This window comes from Anabas testudineus, chromosome 19 (genome assembly GCF_900324465.2).
Source record: "Anabas testudineus chromosome 19, fAnaTes1.2, whole genome shotgun sequence".
In the NCBI taxonomy this organism is placed as follows: domain Eukaryota; kingdom Metazoa; phylum Chordata; class Actinopteri; order Anabantiformes; family Anabantidae; genus Anabas; species Anabas testudineus.
The window spans coordinates 11,445,096-11,466,089 of record NC_046628.1 but is presented as its reverse complement, the minus strand read 5'-3'; the positions used below and the strand labels follow the sequence as shown (position 1 = coordinate 11,466,089).

At 40.5% G+C, this 20,994-nt stretch overlaps 2 protein-coding genes across 2 annotated transcripts; one reads left to right on the top strand and one right to left on the bottom strand.

Annotated features, from left to right (window-relative positions):
* Positions 1 to 86: 86 nt before the first annotated feature.
* LOC113156056 (zinc finger CCHC domain-containing protein 24-like) lies at positions 87 to 12,114 on the bottom strand. Its single transcript, XM_026350890.1, has 4 exons — positions 11,541 to 12,114; positions 10,081 to 10,281; positions 2,053 to 2,217; positions 87 to 1,689 (listed from the first exon to the last, which is right to left on the bottom strand). Exons 1-4 carry the CDS (start codon positions 11,751 to 11,753, stop codon positions 1,576 to 1,578), a joined length of 693 nt encoding a protein of 230 aa, XP_026206675.1. The 5' UTR covers positions 11,754 to 12,114; the 3' UTR covers positions 87 to 1,575.
* A 914-nt stretch (positions 12,115 to 13,028) lies between these two features.
* Positions 13,029 to 19,320, top strand: LOC113156379 (annexin A4-like). Its single transcript, XM_026351484.1, has 15 exons — positions 13,029 to 13,179; positions 14,722 to 15,130; positions 15,253 to 15,290; positions 15,415 to 15,555; positions 15,683 to 15,770; positions 15,857 to 15,951; positions 16,051 to 16,164; positions 16,385 to 16,475; positions 16,924 to 17,003; positions 17,120 to 17,176; positions 17,267 to 17,360; positions 17,516 to 17,611; positions 17,729 to 17,787; positions 17,888 to 18,010; positions 18,099 to 19,320. The coding sequence occupies exons 2-15, from the start codon at positions 14,731 to 14,733 to the stop codon at positions 18,156 to 18,158; spliced, it is 1,536 nt and encodes a 511-aa protein (XP_026207269.1). The 5' UTR covers positions 13,029 to 13,179; positions 14,722 to 14,730; the 3' UTR covers positions 18,159 to 19,320.
* Positions 19,321 to 20,994: the final 1,674 nt, after the last annotated feature.

Here is a 20,994-nt window from a genome sequence, read left to right as displayed (position 1 = left end):
AGCTTGTTTTCACCATCTGTCCTGTTAAATTAACTTTGAAGCGAGAAACCCCAAAGGGGAAGTTTTGTACTTAAACAGCTGCCTTAAGAAAAGCAGTTTGTATGGAAGGTGTGCCGATTTACTGAGTAATGAGATCAGCGTTTTGTCGTTCTTCCCACCTCCTTATGTTTTCCTCATCAGCAGCTGACTAATGATCTTATTCTGCTGAAGCCTATTCTGAAGAATTAAGGCCTACGAAGTCAGAGGTAGTTGCTTCAGCACAGGCAATGTTTCTTCCTGGGGGTTGGGTTGTTATGTATCGCGGTGTATTGAGATTTCTGCCATTGTTGATGTACATTGTAGGAAGGTGATGAAGCCAAATCTGTTAAGTAAATTTTACCAGATGTTCAAAAAAAACATTAAGTTGGATCCAGATTCGATTGTTTATTGTGGGCAGATAAAAATGTGCAACATCTGGATTAGTTCACGTCAGCTCTGCGTGGACTTTGTCAGCCCCAAAATCCATACGGCCACATTACAAAGCACGCTCATGTTGTTCCAAGGTAACGAAAACGGAGGAAAAGGGAAAAGAACATACTTAATAACGTGTTTAAATACATTTTAATACAAAAACATTGTAACAGATCCATCTCATGGGTTATTCAAATTAAGGCACATTAAATGGTGTTTTACACATTGTAAGCCGTAAAGGCATAGGGTTCCATATTCATTCATCCTCAGTGTTTAAAGCAACATGCACATGTAACTTCTCACTTAATCCCTCACGATCGTTGACTTTCATGCAGATTTCTTTTCCTTTTTTGTCTCATGTTACATATGAGACCTCACAACCTATGAACCATAAAAAAAAGCACTTTGGTGAGTCTCTTAGCACTGAGTGTCAAAATAGAACTGTGCTGTAATTTCTACAACTTTCTACTATATTGCATTGGTTTACAGTTTTGTAAAACTTTGGAATAGTGAACTACCTGAAAAGTGTTTTCACAACAAAATGTAGGCACGTAGCATATAATGAATATATGTTAGTTGGCTAACATAATATATTCCTTCACAAGGTATAATAATTAACAACAGAAATGTCTTAAAAATATATTCAAAACATTATGTACCCTCCAGTACTGATAATACAGACCACAATGCAAAGACGCATTAATACTGCACATTCTTCTTAGTAAAGACTTGTTGCATATTTTATACAGAAAACATTTAAGTTATTTGTGGAATATACAAACATGTAAAAGAGAATCTTCATCTGGAAACACAGAGCTAAAGTTTCTTAATTCACAGTTGGTAAGATTCTTTGTTCATAGTTAGGACTTCACATGAATATTCACATGGTGATAATTTTGAGTGACTCGCTAGAACGCAGCACAGCCATAGCACTCGTCTCTGCGGAGAAATACTGCAGAAAATTTCCACCACAATCAGCTTCTTACACTGAGGGTCACAGCGTCAGAGAGAATATGTCATAACAATCAACCATTAGATGCATTACAGGTGAAAAAAGTTTATTATCAGGTTTTTTTTTTTTTTTAGAAATTAAAATATAACCCTTCCTCTTTTATAACGAGGGTGTTATTGCACACGGCGACAGTAGTAGCCCAGGACTTTGCATTTTTCACACAAGTGTTGGGGGTGCTCTTTGCTCTGGTCGGACACATCTAACCCATCTGGTTTCTCCAGAGGACGCTGGGAAAAATAATTGGAATTAGTTGGAACAGACGTAGCTGTTGGCGCCACTGATACTTCTGTTGTTAAAATGTAGTTTCTGGAAGTGTGGAGAATTAATTAAAACACACAATCTGAGCCAATCAGACTCAACAGATTTCTTTTTATGCCAGTGGGGACTGTGGACTTTACAATTCCAGCTATGACACTGGTCTCAGACTGAGCAACAAGCACAACTACAGTAAAATCAAACATATGGTAGTCATTTAATTATGCAGCAAAACATCAACCAGCAGCTACATAAAGTATTAAAAACATTAAATGTTAGGAGACACTATTAAAATTCACAGATAAGAACATTTATTCTGTCATTCTGTGCTGTACCTGCTTATGAGGGTAGACATTGATGTGGCACTTGATACATTCTTGTCCCATGTTGGCCCAGGAGTTCCCGCTCATCCACTTCCTCTTGCATTTTGGGCATTTATATTCACCGAAACACCTCTTCTTTCCCTGGTACGGGGTCAGGCCTTCACCTTTAGGTCGAGCCTGTGCGGAAGCAGAAAGCAACTCGAATTAAACATGTTGAAAACATAATCAGCAAAAGGTGATGAATAGTACAACTGTTCCGAGTATGGATGCAATTCCCTGGTGCTAGTAGAATTAAATGGAAGTGGAATAGTATCTGTGCTTCCCCAGGACATCAGTCACAGCTGTGCAGATGTTTCCAGCAGCAGGGCCAACATTAGCTGCAGCGAACAACAATGAAGAGGCTTCAGTATTTTTTGAAAATTTGAAAATTAAGATCAGAGAGAGATTAAACCCTGGCTGACATTGATAAATGATTTTGCGATCGAGTCCTCATAGAATGATATTCAATTTCACAGTTCTATAAATTGACTGTGGAAAATCCTGCTGACTAATCTGTTAATAAAAGCCTGCATGGAGTGAGGATATTAAAGACGTGATCGCCAAAGAGGCCCAGGCAAGAGCTCTGTTCAAATGTTTAAACACTTCAACACAATCCATAAATACTCATTTCAGACTGCTCCGGTTTAAATGGATAATGAGAATGTGCACAACTCCATTCTTGGTAAATCAATTTCATCCTTGTAGTCTAGAACTGTCTATTAAATGTGGAACATCGATAGGCCCTTTACTTCATTGCCCCATTATCCACGCTGTCTGGATAGAGGCGCTGGATCCATCTTATAGAAGTGATTTTCTTATCACCAAGCATCTTATTTTCTTCTTCTTTCATGTGTGTACTGTGTGTGTCTAAATGTATTCTTGTGTTTCACTGTGTGCATTATTGAAGTTGAAACTTTCAATAAACATGTGGAGGAAAAAAAAAAAGAAATGAACTCTCTCTCTCCAGCTGTGTTCCCAGGGGACCATAAAGGAGGCCCTGGCCTGTGGGGGGACCAATGGGAGAGGCCTCCCTGCTATAGGACAAATACCTCAGGCTCTCAGTCATCTCTCCAAACTGGCCCCAACGCACCAATCAGGACACAGAGATTTTAGCAGGGAGGAAATAAAACCCAGATGAACTCTGCACTTGTATAACATGACAAAATCTTAAAGCCATCACGAAGAAATCATCTTGACTGGTTTCAATTAAACGCACCTCTGCTGAAAAGTAGGGCAAGTCTGAATCTGCACCACCAGAGGAGTTCACATAAGAATATTGTTTTGATTTCACTGCAGGAACACATGTCAGGTTGAAAACTTCTAACAGATCATTTATTCTTTTCTAGGACTACATCTTTAAAGAAAAAAAAAACATGTTTAAGATTCCAACAAACAAGCCTGTAACCGTTAAGGCCACTGTGAGGCATTTCGAGCCACCACAGGGCACCGTGGGAGGTCACTTTTGATGACAGCCTTCTTTTTCAAGCGCCAACAGGGAGAGCAGACAGAGCAGCATCTTCCTGAGGGAGGAAACAGCTTTCACTCTGCAGAACAAGCAAAACAAATTCTACCTAAAGTCTGGCGCCCACAGGGCAGCAAAGGGCACAGCACACTCTGGACTTTCCACTGGTCCCATCAAATCACAAAATCAAAATCACACTCCTGCATGATATGACCAGTTTATTTAACACACATTTAAAATGTATTTTTAAATATATATTAATAAAACACTGTTGAAAATATTATTAGAAATTTTCCAACTCATACATATACGATAATGCAGGACTGGGCAATATCACAGAGATTCATATTTGTGTCAAATTACAGTATATAGTTACTACACTCAGGTCATTGCAGAGCACTAGAAATCAAATTGTTGATGATGTTACTTAAAGGTTAAGGAATTACCAAAGTTATGTGAATTCATCCTGAGGTGAATATCTGTATTTAATTTTATGCCATTCTACATTCAACAGCTGGAGGCAGAGACCACACAGAATAACAGCATGAGAGAGAGGGAAAGTCAGGGAGATCATCAAAGTTATTAGGATTCATCATCCAGGGATCATAAATACCATTCCCAAATTTCATAGAAATATATTCTTGTTCCTTATCACACAGTGGTAAATAGGTCCAAACTGCACATTTCTCATAAAACCCATTGTTCATATTTAATTGAAAGTCTATATACAGTATATGCAGAAATATTTTTTGTTTGTTTTGTTTTAACACACCTAGCATTACAGCACATTGTGCACAAAATCCATAAGTTAACTTGTCTATTCTAAATCAGCCCCAGAGTGCACGAAGTGATGTAAAGCCAGATTTTCACGCTATAGCAGATAAGCTTGGTCCAGATCCTTGAAGCCTTGTGGGGGAGGCCTAGGAGGTTGGCTGCCTCCCTCTGCCATCATCTGGAAATCATCAGGATAAACAATGAACTACCAAAATCCTCACCCCCCCCCACTCCTTCTCCTTTCTCCTTTGCTCATTCCCTCTCTCCCCCACCTCCGTACCCCCACGAGACATCCATCCTGACACCATGTGGTCAATTACTCCACACTAACAAACCCACAGCACTTTATTTCTATCAAACAGCATTGGGAAGACGTCCAGCTGTTACCAAAGCAAAACATCACATTGTCCAGAGTGTCCAGGGGTGATTCTTTTTTATTATACTATGAAATCAATTGTCTCAAGGAGGGTTTAAAACAATACATGGATAACTTCTCTACTTCCCTGAAAAGAAGTGCTGACCTCAAACGTTATGTTTTCAAACACATGATGATACATTTGGATTCAAAAAGCTGTCAGAATACAACCATTCATTTGATAAACTGTGGTGACACAAACAACAGGCGTAACTGAACATAATGATGATGTCTAACGAAGGTGGAACGAGCAAGTGCAAGTGTAAAAAACTTAAACAAAATTCTTTCTCTATTAAATTCTGTATCCGTTTCTGGAGCATGACTTCGACAGACTCTCTGCTGTACAGATTATGACAGTTAACTTATCTGAAGCTGGGAACTCTACCGACATGCTCGTTTCTCACTGTGTCAATTGTGCTGAACTCAGCATTCCTGCCTTTAACAGAGGTTTAAATGCAGCTTTTCCACCAGCTTCGCCACAATGATAAGTGCAAACCGCAGATCTCCAATTCAAGGAAACAAGATGTGAGGTGCTCCCTGGCCAGTGAAAGCAAACTTATGTCCTGTTTTACACAATGGAGCTTCCTCTTTCCCAGAATATATCAGGTCCAAATTACTTATAGAAACCTCCAGATAACGAATGATTAATTTAACAGCATTTAGCTGTAAAACTTCCAGGTAAACTTTCTGTAAATCTTGCACATCTTAGAGCAGATTTATTGTCCCCTTGTCCAAAATAAATATGTATTACATACAAGCAACTGGAGGCTTAAGGGGCAGTGATTAGTTTTGTTTTCCTGCATGATTTTCCAGATTTTCAGTCTTCCTTCAGTCTCATTGTTCAGTTGAGTCTCGAGTCTTTAAACTGGCAGGGTGACTCCCACACACAGATTCACAGGCCTTTTACTTCTCAGCATCTATTTCACATACAGTGCTGCTTTCGTTGAAAGAGGATTATCTAGTCATAGACTCGCTGCCCCATCCAGAGTCACACCGAGCTCCAGTACTGGCTGTGGCTAAGTTGATGACATATACAGTACAGCTGTAAACTGGCGTTATGCTTCAACAATGAGTGAATGAGAAGAGCAGGTGGGCTGGCAGACAAACAAGATATGCTACAATAAAATACTCCCAACTCTGAGCTTAAATACAGCTGAGCAAAATCCAGCCAGTAGTGAGTAAACCTAGGGATGGCAGGTTGTTCTGTCTGTTGTTCGGTCATGGCCAACACTGAGTTTGATCAGTATCTGATACTGCTACAGTCAGCATCATACATAATGTGCAATCATCAATCATGAGATGCTACAATTGTGCAGTCACATGTTTAATTTCCAGTCAGTAGGGATAACAGCATTTCCAAGCATCTGTAAATGAGCACTTCAGGAAGAGATGGAGGACACAAATAAAAACAAGCAGGCAGTCACGTGACGTCTAATGAACGGAGAGAGTGAAAGCTTACAATACTGTAGATCTGGCAAATCAGTTTGCTGGTTAAAGAGCAGGTAATGGATTAAAACACAGGTAATGGAGGCTGGAAAAGGAAAGAAAACATCTGGCAGAAGGTATGTGGTTAGTTTAAGTAAATAGGTGGAGTGGGAACTGGTGGTTGATGGGAATCATAGAAAAGTTTAAGGGTGCATGATGAGCAAGAAAGACAAGGAGCAAAATTAACATAACTGAGGCTTTTCTTTCCCAATTAATTTTATATATACGTAATAAAGTGTGTGTGTTTATGTTTTAAAGCTACAGACAGATGAACTTCCCCTTTTCTTTCCTTCAAAGGAAGAAAGTTCATGGAAGTGCTCTTCAAACGACCCCTCCACACGAGCCGCGTTCCTCCATCATTCTTTTCCAACTTCTACGTTAGCTTTGAGCAGATGACAGCTACTATTAATCAGAGGGAGGCTGATAAACAATGAATCTACCCCACATTCCAGGGTTTCCTCTATCTGACTCATCCTCCTCTGCAGATGATCCGGCCAAAAGCAACAGACAGCACAGTGAGGACAGACAGGAAGGTTTATCAGCAGAGAAAACAAAAGGACCAAAGCTCCAGTAATCAGACAGTGTTGTTTGACATTCACCAGTTACACATTCAGCTGTTGGAATTAATGGTATCACTTTACCTGGAAAACAGTGAATGGCGACATTCGGGCACTTTAACTACTCAAACTGCTGAATAATATTTTTTTTGTGATGATATATTCCAAAGATATGACTCACATTTCTGATAAACATAAAGATATAAAACTACAGCTATGAGGTAATTAAGCTCAAAGCTAAGCTGACCCTGTCCTGATTATATCTTCAGATTTAACAGATGGGTACGAGAGTGGTATCCATCTCACATCAGTCAATGTCTTGGCAGGAACATGAAAGCTGAGCACACAGACACGTTGTTATTAAATGGGGATCTGAAGTTAATCTCAGATGTTTTTCCAATGTAATGAAGAACAAATAGATTTGTGGCAAATACTGAAAGCTGTGCAGTGTCACTCCAGGTTAAAGAAAATGTTTAAAACAGCTTAATGGGTCAAACTTAGACAACTTGCCTTTAATGACTAAATATAAATTATTCTTTCTATAAGCTGTCCGTTCCTCTGTCAAAAGTAATTATCAAAGCCGACTTTTTCTTTACCATTTAAATACAATCAAACAGCAGCAGTAAAGGCATACACCCACTTCCTGTTCTGTTCTGTTGTGCAGACATCTCTGAGCAGCTGCTATCTGGCCCTTTAAATGAGTGTCTGATAACGTCCCATGCACATCCAGATAGACAGCGAGAGAGACGGCGATGACTGCAGCCAAGCAAAGCTGGTGCGAACAATACAGCCTGACTTCCTGACCTTTGGTTCCACAGGCCCTTTGGAGAAACAATGCTCTCCTTATTTATTTATTCCCACTATACACCCATTTACTGTCCGCACACTGTCACTTGTGTATTCTCTTTACAGTAACCAGGTTTAGCTGTTTATCTGGCATGGGGTTAATCAAATGTGGTAACCCTGAGTTAAACTGGCATAGTTTAGTTGTTTGGATGAAATTCCAAGTAGTTTAATGATCGCAATTATCATTTGCAGCTTAACCCACTAATTCTACAGCAAGTAACAAATTGAAGTAAATAAGTAAGTTTTCTGCAATCCAATACAATAAGATAGCAAAACGTTCTGTAACAGAGCTATTTCTTTCAGTTGTCTAGAGCTACAACTGCTTCAGATTCCAGCCAACAAGAACAAAAAGCAGTTTGTTCATTAGTTCCAGCTTCAGATGAACATTCGGCTCAGCTTCGATTGAAGAGGCCTTTTGTCACGATCACAGCTCAGCAATCATCGCTTTGGGCCTGAACTATAAGCAAGACGTGATAAAATCTGACATCATCTTTCCAATTCTGAGTACGAGCAACAGCCAGCCAGCAGAAATGGTTTCCAGATTTTTCACATTTTAAGAGGTGTGGCTGCAAAGAAGAATCGTAAATATCTCTGAGCAATCCTTTGACGTCTTAACCCCCTGGTGAAGCACGTAACCCAACTCTCCACTGTGCTGTCGACAGGGTGTTTACCATTGACGTGCAGACCACAGTATGGATAGTATCATCTGTGTGGCAACACAACCAAAATGCATAGACTGGCACGTTACTTTTTAAAATCATAAGTGTTTCTTTATCAAAGAGGAAGACTTTTAAGGTTGACATGGGCCTCATTCTACCCAGAGCAGGACTGCTGAAGGCCCCGCGCACACTTTCTGTGTGGGCTATGACATACTTTGATTCCTGCAGCTCAAGTACAAACAGCTACGGGAAACCACCACAAACAGTCCAGGAAGAAGTTCATAGTTGATTAGATGTTGCATGTTTCAAATCACTCCATAGAAAAAAACAAGCTTTTATACAAGTAAATTTGCAACGCTCTGGTCTGTGCCATAAATGAGCAAAACAAAGAGGCTCAACCTGATATGTACTCAGGGACGAGGTTTAGTGTGTGTGTGTGGACAGTGAGTGGTTAAAAGCTTCTTCCCTTCAGACCCGGGGATATATTTCTAGAGCCGATGAACCTTGTAATGTTTGGCAGGTGTGCACAGATGTGAAAAAGAGCTATATGCTCACTGCTAATTATTTTCTCTTCATTCCTCACATTCCTCCACTGCTTTTGTTCACTGTTGAGCCTCCTCCTTGTTGGAAGTGATAGAGGTGATGTGCTTTTCCAATACAACACCGGAGCGATCAAAATATGGGTCAAGCTCTCTACGGCCAGGACAGGACAGACTAGCCGAGCTGCGTCAGAGGACAGAGCCAAACTCGTTGTTTCTGCCTGTTTCCAGTCTAAACAGAGTGAACAGGCTGCTGGTTCCAGCTGCATAATTACCATACAGATGTGAAGGCTATCAATCTTCTCATCTTACTTTCAGCGAGAGACCAAGTTTCTCTCAAAATGTCCAACTATGGCTTTAAGTGCACACAGCTGGTATTCAAGCCACAAAGAAATGTAACACCTCCCCCCGATGATGATGTTTGACAGTCTAAAAGCTGTGTACAACTTCCCTTTTCGGATATGATAGTATTTATAAACTTACTAAAGGGCCTACTAAAACTGACAAAAAGAAATATAGATGTATTATCAGTGAAATTATTAGGGAATGTTTCATGTTTTACACTAGTAAATCCTCAGCTGGCTCCACAAAAAGAAGTAGTTACACTTTATTATATAATTGGCCACTAAAACTTTACCAGCTATTCAAATTTGTTTGTTTTTTTTTTGTTTTTTTTTGTAAACCTTGCTTTCTCGGGCGCACGCTGCCCATCAGTCATTTCATTATTTCCATTACACCTAACAAATGTCAGGCATTTCCCTCTGAACATGAACAATGGAGATCTGCAGCTGCACATAAAGCAGTGGTAATATTTCTTTTGTGTTTGGAGTGGAGCTCATGCCTGGTTCCAAGGAGAAACCTATCATCTTTCATTAAGGCCAGCTCTGAGATCCAATCTGGCATCTGCTGCTCATTACCAACTTGCAGTGGTACATCTAACTCAAATATGTGCTGAGAAGTCTATTTCACACTGAAAAAATACTTTAAACATAATATTCAAACTGGGACTTTCTAGTTTTTAATACCACAATATAAAAAAGAGGGTGAATATATGTCTACAACTGTGATGAAGCAGGATTTGATCGAACGTTTCACTGTATTCACAGCGTGAATTTATATTTTTCACACAGCACTTCAAAACAAATGGATGGATGCATTTGATAGACAGCTGAAATGACCCACACATGGAACAGCTGTTCCAGTTTAGGCTGTATTCTGTGCAGATCTGCACCTGACTCACATATAGCATCAATCACTGGCTCACCTGAGGGCAGTCTTTGATGTAGTGTCCCTTGTTGAAGCAAAGGTGGCACAGGTAGTTGGGTGGTGGCCTTTTGCTGGGCTTGTGTGTCTCTGGGGACAGGGAGAGGTCTGAGAAATGGTCTGCCAGACAGCTCAAGCCGTCAACGATATTGTTGAGGGACCCGTAGGGTGAGGAGCTCTTGTAGAAATTGTTGTTCAAGGCCTTAGAGAAAAACAGACAAAGACAGAGAGAGAACCGTGTATCTTTAAAGGTTGATATGCATTCAGAGAATCAAGAGAGAGTAAAATGTAAAATGTCAGACACTTTAAATATGTTTCCCAAAGCTGAGGTTGATGTTCACACACAGCTTGTTTGTCAAAAAAGGTCAAAATCCAAACATTTTCATATTATTTATGAAATCACAATTATATAAAGAGGCAAAAAACACTGATTTCCTGATTACTTCATGGACTATCCGAGTCCTTGTTGCGTAATTTTCTGTTGTAGTTTCGACTCATCAATTTATCATTTTAGTTCTAAACACAGTAGAACGTTGTTATGACTGCGTGATGAAAGGGCATTTCAGCCGGTATGCCAGTCCATCACGCTGATTGATTCTCCTGTTTGGCCCTCCGACAGTAGGACACATTATTTCATTTCTGCAGATGTGCTGCCTTTACTGCATTTACTCTGTGAGCCAATAGTGTCCACTTCCTTGTCCAGAACAAAATAATGCCTTTGTCATGCATTCTTCCAACTGGTGCTAATGGCACGGTACAATCAGCATCATTGTGTCTCTGGAGGAGATGGGTACTATGGCACCGCAGGGCAAGCATGAAGAGCAGCCTGCAGACACTGCCTGCTTACTCTGAAGACATCACAGAAAGAGAATTGTGATCAGATGCACATTGGAGTGAGTAATGTGCTGCATGTGTGCAGCGTATGATTTGAACTTTTTCATTTTTAAAGTAACAAAAGGGGTTTTCTCAGTTAAGAAATGACAACTTATGTACTGACTACATGTTATATTTTCCCAAATTCCTATATGGGTTAGTATTAAATTGAGTTACAACAAACCCTGCTGAGTAAACACTGTATACAGCCCCGGCCACAGTGAGCTCTAACATTTATAAAACCTTGTGAGAGGCCTTTCTCAACGTGCCATTCCCCCACCACCTGCACACTGACACCAGAACAGTCTGAACACACTCAGGCACTATACGTGGGCACAAAACACATATTCATATCCAACCCACTCACCACGGTGCGACCTAGTGAAGGCATGCAGGTGAGGTTAACAGCATGGGCAACCAAAAGAAGTCAAACATGTGCAATAGAATAATATTCATGAGCTCCTTGAGGGAGATATTTAAGACATGCAGCGTTAAAAAAGATGAATCTGTGCATGAGACTGAATGTCGTAAACCTGCAAGCAACCATGCAGAGTGTTAATCATCATGACAGCGGAACATGAACTCTACCTCACTCCTCAGATGGAAGAACTTGTTGAGATAGTTGGAGCTCAGATCTGCTGCGCTGCGCTTGGAGCTGTTCATGACCTGAGGAGAAGCGTCCGACTCGGCTCTGAACTCGTCAAAGGCGCTGCTCTGTCTGTCTTGCAAAGACATGTAGACCCAGCTGAGCAGCTGTGCAGGCTGGTACACGGGAGTAGCAGCCTCTATAGCAGACATCATATTGGCTTTGGAGCACTGCGCCTCTTGGAAAAGCACTGGATACTCTGGATAATCCAGCTTCTTTCAGGCATTCCCCTACGACTCCGGCTGGATGGGTGCGACCCTTGTGCGCACACGGGGAGTCCTGAAGGACCCCAGTAACGGGACAGCAGTCAGTGGGGGTGGGCACACTTGGAGCATGAAGAGCAAATGCCTGAATGCAGGGGCGATGTGTAAGTGGCGCTCCAATCAGGACCGCTGTGTCACAGCACACAGGAGGTCCAACATGAGTGTGTTTGTTCTGTCTGCTGACTTTTTATGAATATGATCATCTACACTCAGTATTATTATATGTTAACTGAAGTGATGGCTGTGGGTAGTCTCTGTCCTGCGCTGCTCAAGTATTCTGCTGCCATCTAGTGTTGTTGTTTGCACTGGACTCTAATAAAACTGGTGTAAACTATATTTTTGCAATAGAAAACTTTAATTTATAGTTTTGGTTGTTTTCAACAAATAAATAATAACTGTGTTTTTGTTAAGTCACCAACATCTAATGTTATTCATACATATTTCTGTTTTGTTTTGTTTTGTTTATTTTTCTCTTAGTTTAGATTTCTTATTATGTGATGAGGGCCACACTCCTCCCTGAGTGCAAACCGTATTAAACACATTGAAGTGATGTCTTGTAGAGATGCTGCCTTTTTAGCACAGATTTATCTTTTTGGTTTCTGTTTCCACTGCAACACAAAGATACTATGCTTATCCTAAAAAGACTTTTGATGTCCTCCTGATGTAATAAACTCAGACAGTAGGTTTAGATGCACATCTGAATACACTTTTTGGATGCTGGCCCCCATCACTGCCACTGAAAGGGCTTTAGGAAGCAGTCTTTACTTCTATACTCTTACTCCATAGACTCACACAAAACAAAGGTGCTCAACAAAGGTTAGAGCAGAAACACAGCATGTTTTCTGTATACAGTTCTGGAGTTTATACAACTGATCTGTTGTTTTCTCCAACCAACTGGACCCATGACGCTGTTTTCAGGTTCAGACTTCATAGACTGTGCTTTAAGGAGGGTTTACTTCTACTTGTTGCAAATCCTCATGCAGAAACTCATGCACCTTTTTGTTTTCACAAAAGCTGCACAAAACATTTTTACTAATCAAATCCACAGACTCGAGATCTTACACAACAAATGTAATTACACGCAGACAACATTTGAGTGTCCCCTCTGGCAAGAATGAGCCACGGCAGGCGGATGAGTCACGATCAGGCTGCTCTCTCTTCTCTGAATGTGTGTGTTAATAAGAGAGAGAGCAAAGGTTATTACTGCAGGACGGAAACAATACGAGGAGGACACCACCCACAACCAGGCTGCTCCCTGTCCCTGCGCCGCCCGCTGCGCCTCTCGCCTCTTCCTGGATCTGAAGTCCCAGTCTGTCAAGTAAGTTGCTTTAATATTCTCGCTTTGGATTATGAATACGCACGAAAATCGTTAAAACAATCCGCGTTGCGTGAGTCGACGTCGTTGCCTTTTTGGCCCCCGCGTTGCGTGGCGTGCAGGAAATTGGCCTGAGCTTAATGAAACAGCCGCTGAGCGGTGACTCAACCGAAACAAACACGGAACTTTCTCCATTTTAAAAGTCTCCAAATGGCACACACACACATGTAGCTTTAACTTTCTCTGTTCATGAAGGCCTTAGTGCTCCGCTGTGCTGTGCTGTGCTGTGTGTTTGTGTTGGACGCTACAAGCTAAAATAAGAGAGTTATGTAACGTTGAGGGAGCGCAGCGTCGCTCCAAACTCCTGGAAATCAAAGGCGGTGCGTAATCAACGGATGACGCCTCGTTACTGTACCCAGATCACAGAAAGCGCAGCCTGCTGTAAGTCTTAGCTCGGATGCTACTTGGGTGGTTGGTGAGAAACAGCAGGCCTGTGATATAGGCTACTCTAGCGGATTAGGAGCTTTGGTGCTTTCCAGTAAGTCCGTGCATGGGGGTGTGACTATGCACGTCCTCGTCATTTACCGTGCCAAGAAGTTAGAATAGCGCACAGAACAACAGGAGCAATCAGTGCTGTACTGTTAAATTATTCTTATAAAAAAAATGCAAATGCTAAGAAAGGACTAACCCGTTCATCAAACCGATTCACATCGTTTCTGTAATGGTTCTTTTTGTCAGCACTCTCACAGATATCCCAGTATGTGTTTTGCAATTGTGTTTGGCCGAAGTTGCAATATTTCCGGTAACACTTAAAAGCCTCACCGCTGGCTTCAAGGGAATACAAATGATCCAACGCCCTTCAACAAGAGCGTGTTATTAACCCAGTCATGCATGTTTGAGTTCAGAATCATTCAATCTAAACTTTACCCTGGATAGATCTCTCTTTTTTTATACGTGAATTGTTTTACTGTGAATAACCACATAAGTCCAGAACTTGACTTGCAGAGCAGCTTGTATGATTTTACCTGTTACTTAGTTTCTTGTGTCCATGTAAACAAAGCACATCTACAGTCCTGAAATGTTCACTTTAGTGCTTTTTTCACTCCCACACACTTCTCACTCGTTCCTGGCTGTCACTCTGTAGCCCCTGGAGTGTGTTCGCTGAAGGGCGTGTAACGCCCAGTACCAGAAAAACCTGAAATACTTGAAGTAGGTTACTCCATACGTTCAGGGGTGGCACTATAGATTACTGAGTCGAAAGGTGGAGCAGGTTATGAAGCAGGTTGGAACTTGTCTTTATTATCTTATCTTTATTCCATAGGCTATAAATAATATAAGATACAATTAAGGTTTGTTTAGTTTAGTTTTTATATTCTATTATTTTGCACCTTTGGGTTGGTGACTACCTGTTCTACTAGTCCGACTGAGTGTTGCACACAGTCATGATTTAACCAAGTTACCAAGTTACACCTTTATAGTTCCTGGACATGGAGGGCTCTCAAATGTACATCACAGTAACAGTCAACAACTTCATGTCACTTCCAGGTTCTGAAGATGAGCTACCCAGGATACCCTCCACAATCCGGTGGATACCCACCTCAGGGTGGTGGCTACCCACCTCAACCAGGGGCATATCCACCCCAAGCTGGTGGCTATCCACCCCAAGCAGGTGGCTACCCTCCCGGACCAGGAGGCTACCCCCAACAGCCTGGTGGATACCCACCCCCGGCTGGTGGCTACCCTCCAGCAGCAGGGGGCTACCCTCCCCAGGCTGGTGGCTATCCTGCCCAAGGTGGAGGCTTCCCTCCTCAGGCAGGAGGATATCCACAGCCTGGAGCAGGAGGATATCCACAACCGGGAGCAGGAGGATATCCACAACCGGGAGCAGGAGGATATCAACAGCCTGGAGCGGGAGGATATCAACAGCCTGGAGCGGGAGGGTATCCTCAAGGAGGTGAGGCATGATGTGTAATGAGGTGATGAGGATTTACAAAAATGGAAAACACATTTCACATATTTGTCCTTTTTTTTTTTTTTGAATGAATTTGATTTTGAATGACAGTATTTTCTTTGCAGGTGGAGGCTGGGGTGCAGCACCAGGTGGCTATGGCACGGTACATAACATTTAGCTCCTTTTTGCTCACCTTATGTTCACTGGCCCCTTTACTGGGACTTTACTTGCTCTGAATGAAGTTTGTCACTATGTACTCAGCACTCAAAACTATCCTTTGTTTGCAGCCTGGAGCTCAGCAGGGATACCCAGGAGGCCCCACCCCAGGCCAACCCATGCCAAATTACCCTGGAGCCCCTGCGACTAACCCCTCAATGCCTGCATATGGAGGTGGAGTTCCATCCAACCCTCAGGCACCTGCCATGTCTGTAAGAATTAGTCTTCATAATAGGTCTTCTCTGAAACAGTTTCCAGGGTGCACAGATGAAACACCAGGTGTAACTGTGTGTTGTACTTTATCTTCTAATGTTTTTTATTTCTTCTTTACATGTACAGCGAGGATACAGGGGTTCTATTAAAGACTTCCCAGGGGCTGATCCTCTGAAGGATGTTGAAGTTCTTCGAAAGGCTATGAAGGGTTTCGGTCAGTAATTTGATGAAAAAGTTCTTTAATTTTTAAAATTTCCTTTTTATACATGAAGATCTAATCTCAAAATGAACATTGAACAGGCACTGATGAAAACGCTATTATTGAACTGCTGGGGAATCGTTCAAACAGGCAGAGGGTTCCAATGGTAGCTGCCTACAAAACTACTTATGGAAAGGTGTGTTTCTAATATAGTTCATAGTTTGTTTAACGTTGTTATTATGTTTGAGTTATAAATAACCTCAAGTGTTTTTGTTTTGATTTATTTTGCTCTTAGGATTTGATCCGTGATCTGAAGTCTGAGCTCACCGGAAACTTTGAGAACCTGGTTCTTGCAATGATGATGAGCCCTTCACACTTTGATGCATCTGAACTCCGGGAGGCTATAAAGGTTGGAAGCTTGAGCTATTGCTTCACCAGATGCCTCCATTGTGGTTATGAAGTCCGAACTGCATTGTGCAATCATTTAATAGGAAAATAAGTGTAGGGAAAAACAACTCTAAATGCAAATGCAGGCCAAAGGAAATTAGACCTGGATCATGGCTGATGACCAGTGAAGTTAAAAACATGTTTGTCTTTGAGTTGAGTTTGTCTTCTCTTTATTTCCTCAGGGTGCAGGAACAGATGAGGCTTGTCTGATTGAGATTCTGTCATCACGCTCCAATGCAGAAATTCAGGAAATCAACAGAATCTACAAAGCTGGTGAGTTCACATTTATTCCTACTTTTGCACCGAGCCCTGTAACAGGGAGTCAGAGAATAATGAAACTAATAAGTAACTTGTGTTCTTGTGCTGTTTAGATCTAATATTGTGGTTATTGTTACAGGTTTTGAGCATAACCATCCAAATTTAATAAATGTTCAGTGTCTTAAACCCACCTTCTATATTTTTAAATCATGACCATATTACTTAAGTATCATATTGATTAGATCTGAGATAAATAAAAATAATATATCACATTATATTTACCTTTAAAATGTAAGTGTTGTAATAACTTATCAGGTGAAAGTATCTGAAAACCTTCTTATGCACTGTGACAAGCCTTTTGTTTGCTGTTCCTAAAGGGACTGTGTAAAGTGGTGTCTGACCAAAATGCAAACATTATGAAAATGAATGTATTTCCCTGAAAAAAGCTGCACCTTCCTTCCAGAGTATGGGAAGAAGCTGGAGGACGCGATCATCAGTGACACCTCAGGCCACTTCCGTAGACTCCTGGTCTCCCTCAGTCAGGTACTGACTCCACGTTATAAGTTTGATTTATAATGAGCTCTCACACTCAGGCCATGACTGTGCCAGTATACTCCACCCATGCAGTCGGTAACCTAAACATGTTTAACTCAATCTAGGGAAATCGTGATGAAAGAGAGACTGTTGACATCTCACTGGCCAAACAGGATGCTCAGGTACTGGTGTAGAGTTGGTTTTATTGTTCTCAGTCAGAGAGTAATTAGCACTTCTGACAATGTTCTTGTGTTTATGATTGCCGATAACAGAAATTGTATGCTGCTGGAGAAAATAAAGTTGGAACAGATGAGTCTCAGTTTAATGCCATCCTCTGTGCTCGCAGCAAGCCTCACCTTCGAGCAGGTTTGTTATTTCGACATTGTGGCATTATTTTACCTTCTTCATCTAATGAAGTTCCCCAAATGTTTTTTCCACCACCATCAATTGTTGAACTTTTGGCACGTATGTATTTGCATGTCAGTTTTGATTTTGTTTTTTTTGTTTGTTTTTTTTGTTAGTCTTCCATGAGTATCAGCAGATGTGTGGGAAGGAAATTGAGAAGAGTATCTGCAGGGAAATGTCAGGCCATTTGGAGGATGGCATGGTGGCTGTGGGTATGTTCTTTGTGCTTTTTCTATGAACCTAAACCAGAAGAGTCATTTTAATATATATATTGATTGATTAAAACTTGTCTGCATTGACTAACAATAATATCTGTTCTTATTTCCTAGTGAAATGCATCAAGAACACTCCTGCTTACTTTGCAGAAAGGCTCCACAAGGCCATGAAGGTAGAGCTGCTGTTAATGATCACATTTTATTCTAATTATCAGTGATGCTGTTGTGGAGGTCCTGAGGAGAAGAAATAAATCATGTTTGGTGTGTTGACAGGGTGCAGGCACCAAAGACAGGACCCTGATCCGAATCATGGTGTCCCGCTCTGAGGTAGATATGTTGGACATCAGACAGGAGTATCTGAAGGCCTATGGAAAGTCACTGTATACTGACATCTCTGTAAGTCCAACTAATCATGCTATCGTCACAATCACAGTTTCAGCTGTGTTTCCTTTTTAGTGTGATTAAAATTTTGCACATTTCTCAGGGTGATACGTCCGGAGATTACAAGAAGCTGCTGGTGAAGCTCTGTGGAGGTAGCGACTAAAAGAAAAAGAAGACAATCTCTCATATAGAAGATATGACCACACTGAAACAATGTTATCATACTTTCTATCACCTCTGATGCATGCCAGTGATGTTAGTTTTCCTATGACAACAGTAAATCAATATTAAATTGTAATTTTTTCTTCTTTAATTATGATTTCTTTTGCTACTGTATGGTTTCCATATATATATATATATACACACTCAATTCAAAACTAACTGTACTATAGAACTTGACTGAACTATATTATACAAGTACCTAAAATGCAGAAATTACAAGTCTAAGTTAGTTCTAATCATTAAAGAAGATCATATTTGGAGGAACAATATTTTAGATTATTACAACCATTTAGTGTAGTACTTTATAAATATATTATTCAGTGTTACTAGGGCAAAATTAGATATAATTAGATATAACTTAAAGTTATGATATGACTATTATACTCTTGACTATTGACTTTCATGATACTGGTTTAACTGGTCAATAAAATTAATTTGCAGCTAACTTCTGAATGGAAGAAATTAGTCTGCAAGACATCACCATCTTTGAAGTGCGTTTTAGATAATCGAACTTTTACTTCTGCTTTAAAGTCTATGCAAATTAGTCTTTCACTTTATAATCATTATATCAGCTTTGCAAAACTCCACTGTTTCAGTTGTGAACTTTGCAATCATAGTTCAACATATGCCAATAATGTTGCCTTTTACAGAATGTTAAAAAGCCAAAGCGTAAATACGTCATTTTGTGCCTTTTGTCAAGGCATCTGTTTTGGTCAGAGTTAGTGTGCATGATTAGTGATGCAAACATTTTTTTGTCATACGTTTATGGTAAGAGGGATTCAATCCTTTATATTGTTTGGGGCTCATTATTTTGTTTACATTTCTTTTGTAGTATCCTTTCACGGGTTTGTCTGTTGTTTCACCAGCAGAGGGCTCTTGGTTCATGTAAAATGCCATCTCTCATTTATAGGGGATTTTTTTCCTTTTGTTAAATAAAGAGTTTGGCTTTATTCTGAATATCTGGTGCAATTTCTACTTTGCAGCCATCCTTGTGACATGGTAATGATTGAAGTTCAATGAATGTCTTTTTAATTTGATAGCTCCACTGTCTCCTGAGACAAACTAATGGCCACTTCTTATTTCAATAAAAACATTTTGGCATATCTGGATTGTCTTTCTAAAATGACATCATGTGTTTTGCATGAAACACAGACTGTGGATTTTGTGCTCTGAGGCACAGTGAGTAATTTGCATTTCAAAGCCAGCCTGCTTTTCACCACCTTGATCTGTATTACAACACCCCTCCCTCTCTAGAGCATGGTGAGCTGCACGTTTTGTTAAAAAGTGTGAGTAATGTGGCTTACATGTGTGCGTGTATTTCGCTGTATAGTTTGAGGGGGGGTTGCTTTGCAGCTCAAGTGATATTGCACACAGAGAGCTTTGCTCCAGGCTATAAATAGTGTCCATATTGGAAACACGTATGTCCTAAAGTCTCCTTTCTGTTGTGCTCACTGGCCTCAAAGTGCAGCCTCAGAGGGATTATGATTGGGAGACAAATGACTTCACTGTGCCTCACTTCTCACACCTTTCTTACTTCACAATTTTTTGTTTTCGCTCTGAATTTAAAGCTCCCACCAGCCTGAGGACAAAGAGGGATGAATATTTGATGTTGGTATTTGTATATGTTCTCTCTAGTGGGGACTGTTTGCTGTGATGGCTCCTGAAAGATATAGGTCAAAAGGAAATCAGAGAGGCCTCGCACGTGGCTCACTTTTACTTTTATAGACACAACACGCTTTCCTGATCCTGATTTTTAGACAAAGTGCTTTAATTATTAACATGTGGATGTGATGGCAAGATGCTGCATGCTCTCTGGAACTTGATAACAACTACACATACTCTCATACACACACAGAAATACACTGTCTTGTTGGAGATGTCAGGCACGTGCATAGGGGAGTGGTGTCAATCAATACCATCTGTCCACGTCATCAGTCCTAGTGGGAGATGGGAGCTGTGAAGGTCAGCCTTTCATTATCTCCTGGCCCATCACAGCCTTTCGCTTCTTTTCGTGACTTACAAATTAAAAGATTATGATTTGAATTTCGAGTGATTCGCTCAACGGAAAGACACTATGACTAAAATCTCTTAAATGAATTTAATAGTGTTTTGGATTTCATCTTTATTAGTATTGTCATTAAATTATGTTTTAGGTATATATATATATATTTACAGTATTTCAAAGAAGTCTACAAAAATGAAGAGTAAAAGCTATAGTGGTTAGTACATGTTTAACCATTATTCATGTTCCAATTTTAATACTGTCTTACAGACAATCAGTAAAAGTAAGTGTTGACTAAATTGTTGATTTTGTGGTGGATTTTCTCTAGTCATCCAATGGGGAATCTGCAGTTAAGTGACATTTGGTTGCCAGGGACATAATCCCGCTTTAAACTTCATGAGTGCATATAAGCAAATTACAAACCCAAGGATTAGATGAACAACACATAATGAGATCTATCTGTAGCAGCAGATATCACTATCCTTCCTGCAAAGCTCCAGCCCGAGATTCATCCTCTGATATTTGACAAAATGAGAGACTGAAACTTGTCCAACCGGTTCCATTTATTTATGTTCCGCTCAAGACACTTTAAAGACATGCAACATAAACACAGAAAATAACATGTCTACTTATTCTTTTCAGTGCACAACAGTATGCGTTTCACGTATTGAGCATGTAGCAGTCTCCAGTAATAATCTAATGCAATGGTTTCAAGACTTTATATAATCCCTAAAACACTGCAACTAGTTTTGTCCCTGCAGGAAAAAGAAACTAG

Excerpts from the sequence above, each read along its gene's own strand:
- LOC113156379 (XM_026351484.1), top strand. The coding sequence starts at position 14,731 with ATGAGCTACCCAGGATACCCTCCACAATCCGGTGGATACCCACCTCAG. Across the intron at positions 15,952-16,050 it reads ACAAAACTACTTATGGAAAG|GATTTGATCCGTGATCTGAA; the intron begins GTGTGTTTCTAA and ends TTTTGCTCTTAG. Across the intron at positions 17,177-17,266 it reads TGGCCAAACAGGATGCTCAG|AAATTGTATGCTGCTGGAGA; the intron begins GTACTGGTGTAG and ends TGCCGATAACAG.
- LOC113156056 (XM_026350890.1), bottom strand. The coding sequence starts at position 11,753 with ATGATGTCTGCTATAGAGGCTGCTACTCCCGTGTACCAGCCTGCACAG. Across the intron at positions 10,282-11,540 it reads TCTTCCATCTGAGGAGTGAG|GCCTTGAACAACAATTTCTA; the intron begins GTAGAGTTCATG and ends TTTTTCTCTAAG. Across the intron at positions 2,218-10,080 it reads ACATCAAAGACTGCCCTCAG|GCTCGACCTAAAGGTGAAGG; the intron begins GTGAGCCAGTGA and ends GCTTCCGCACAG.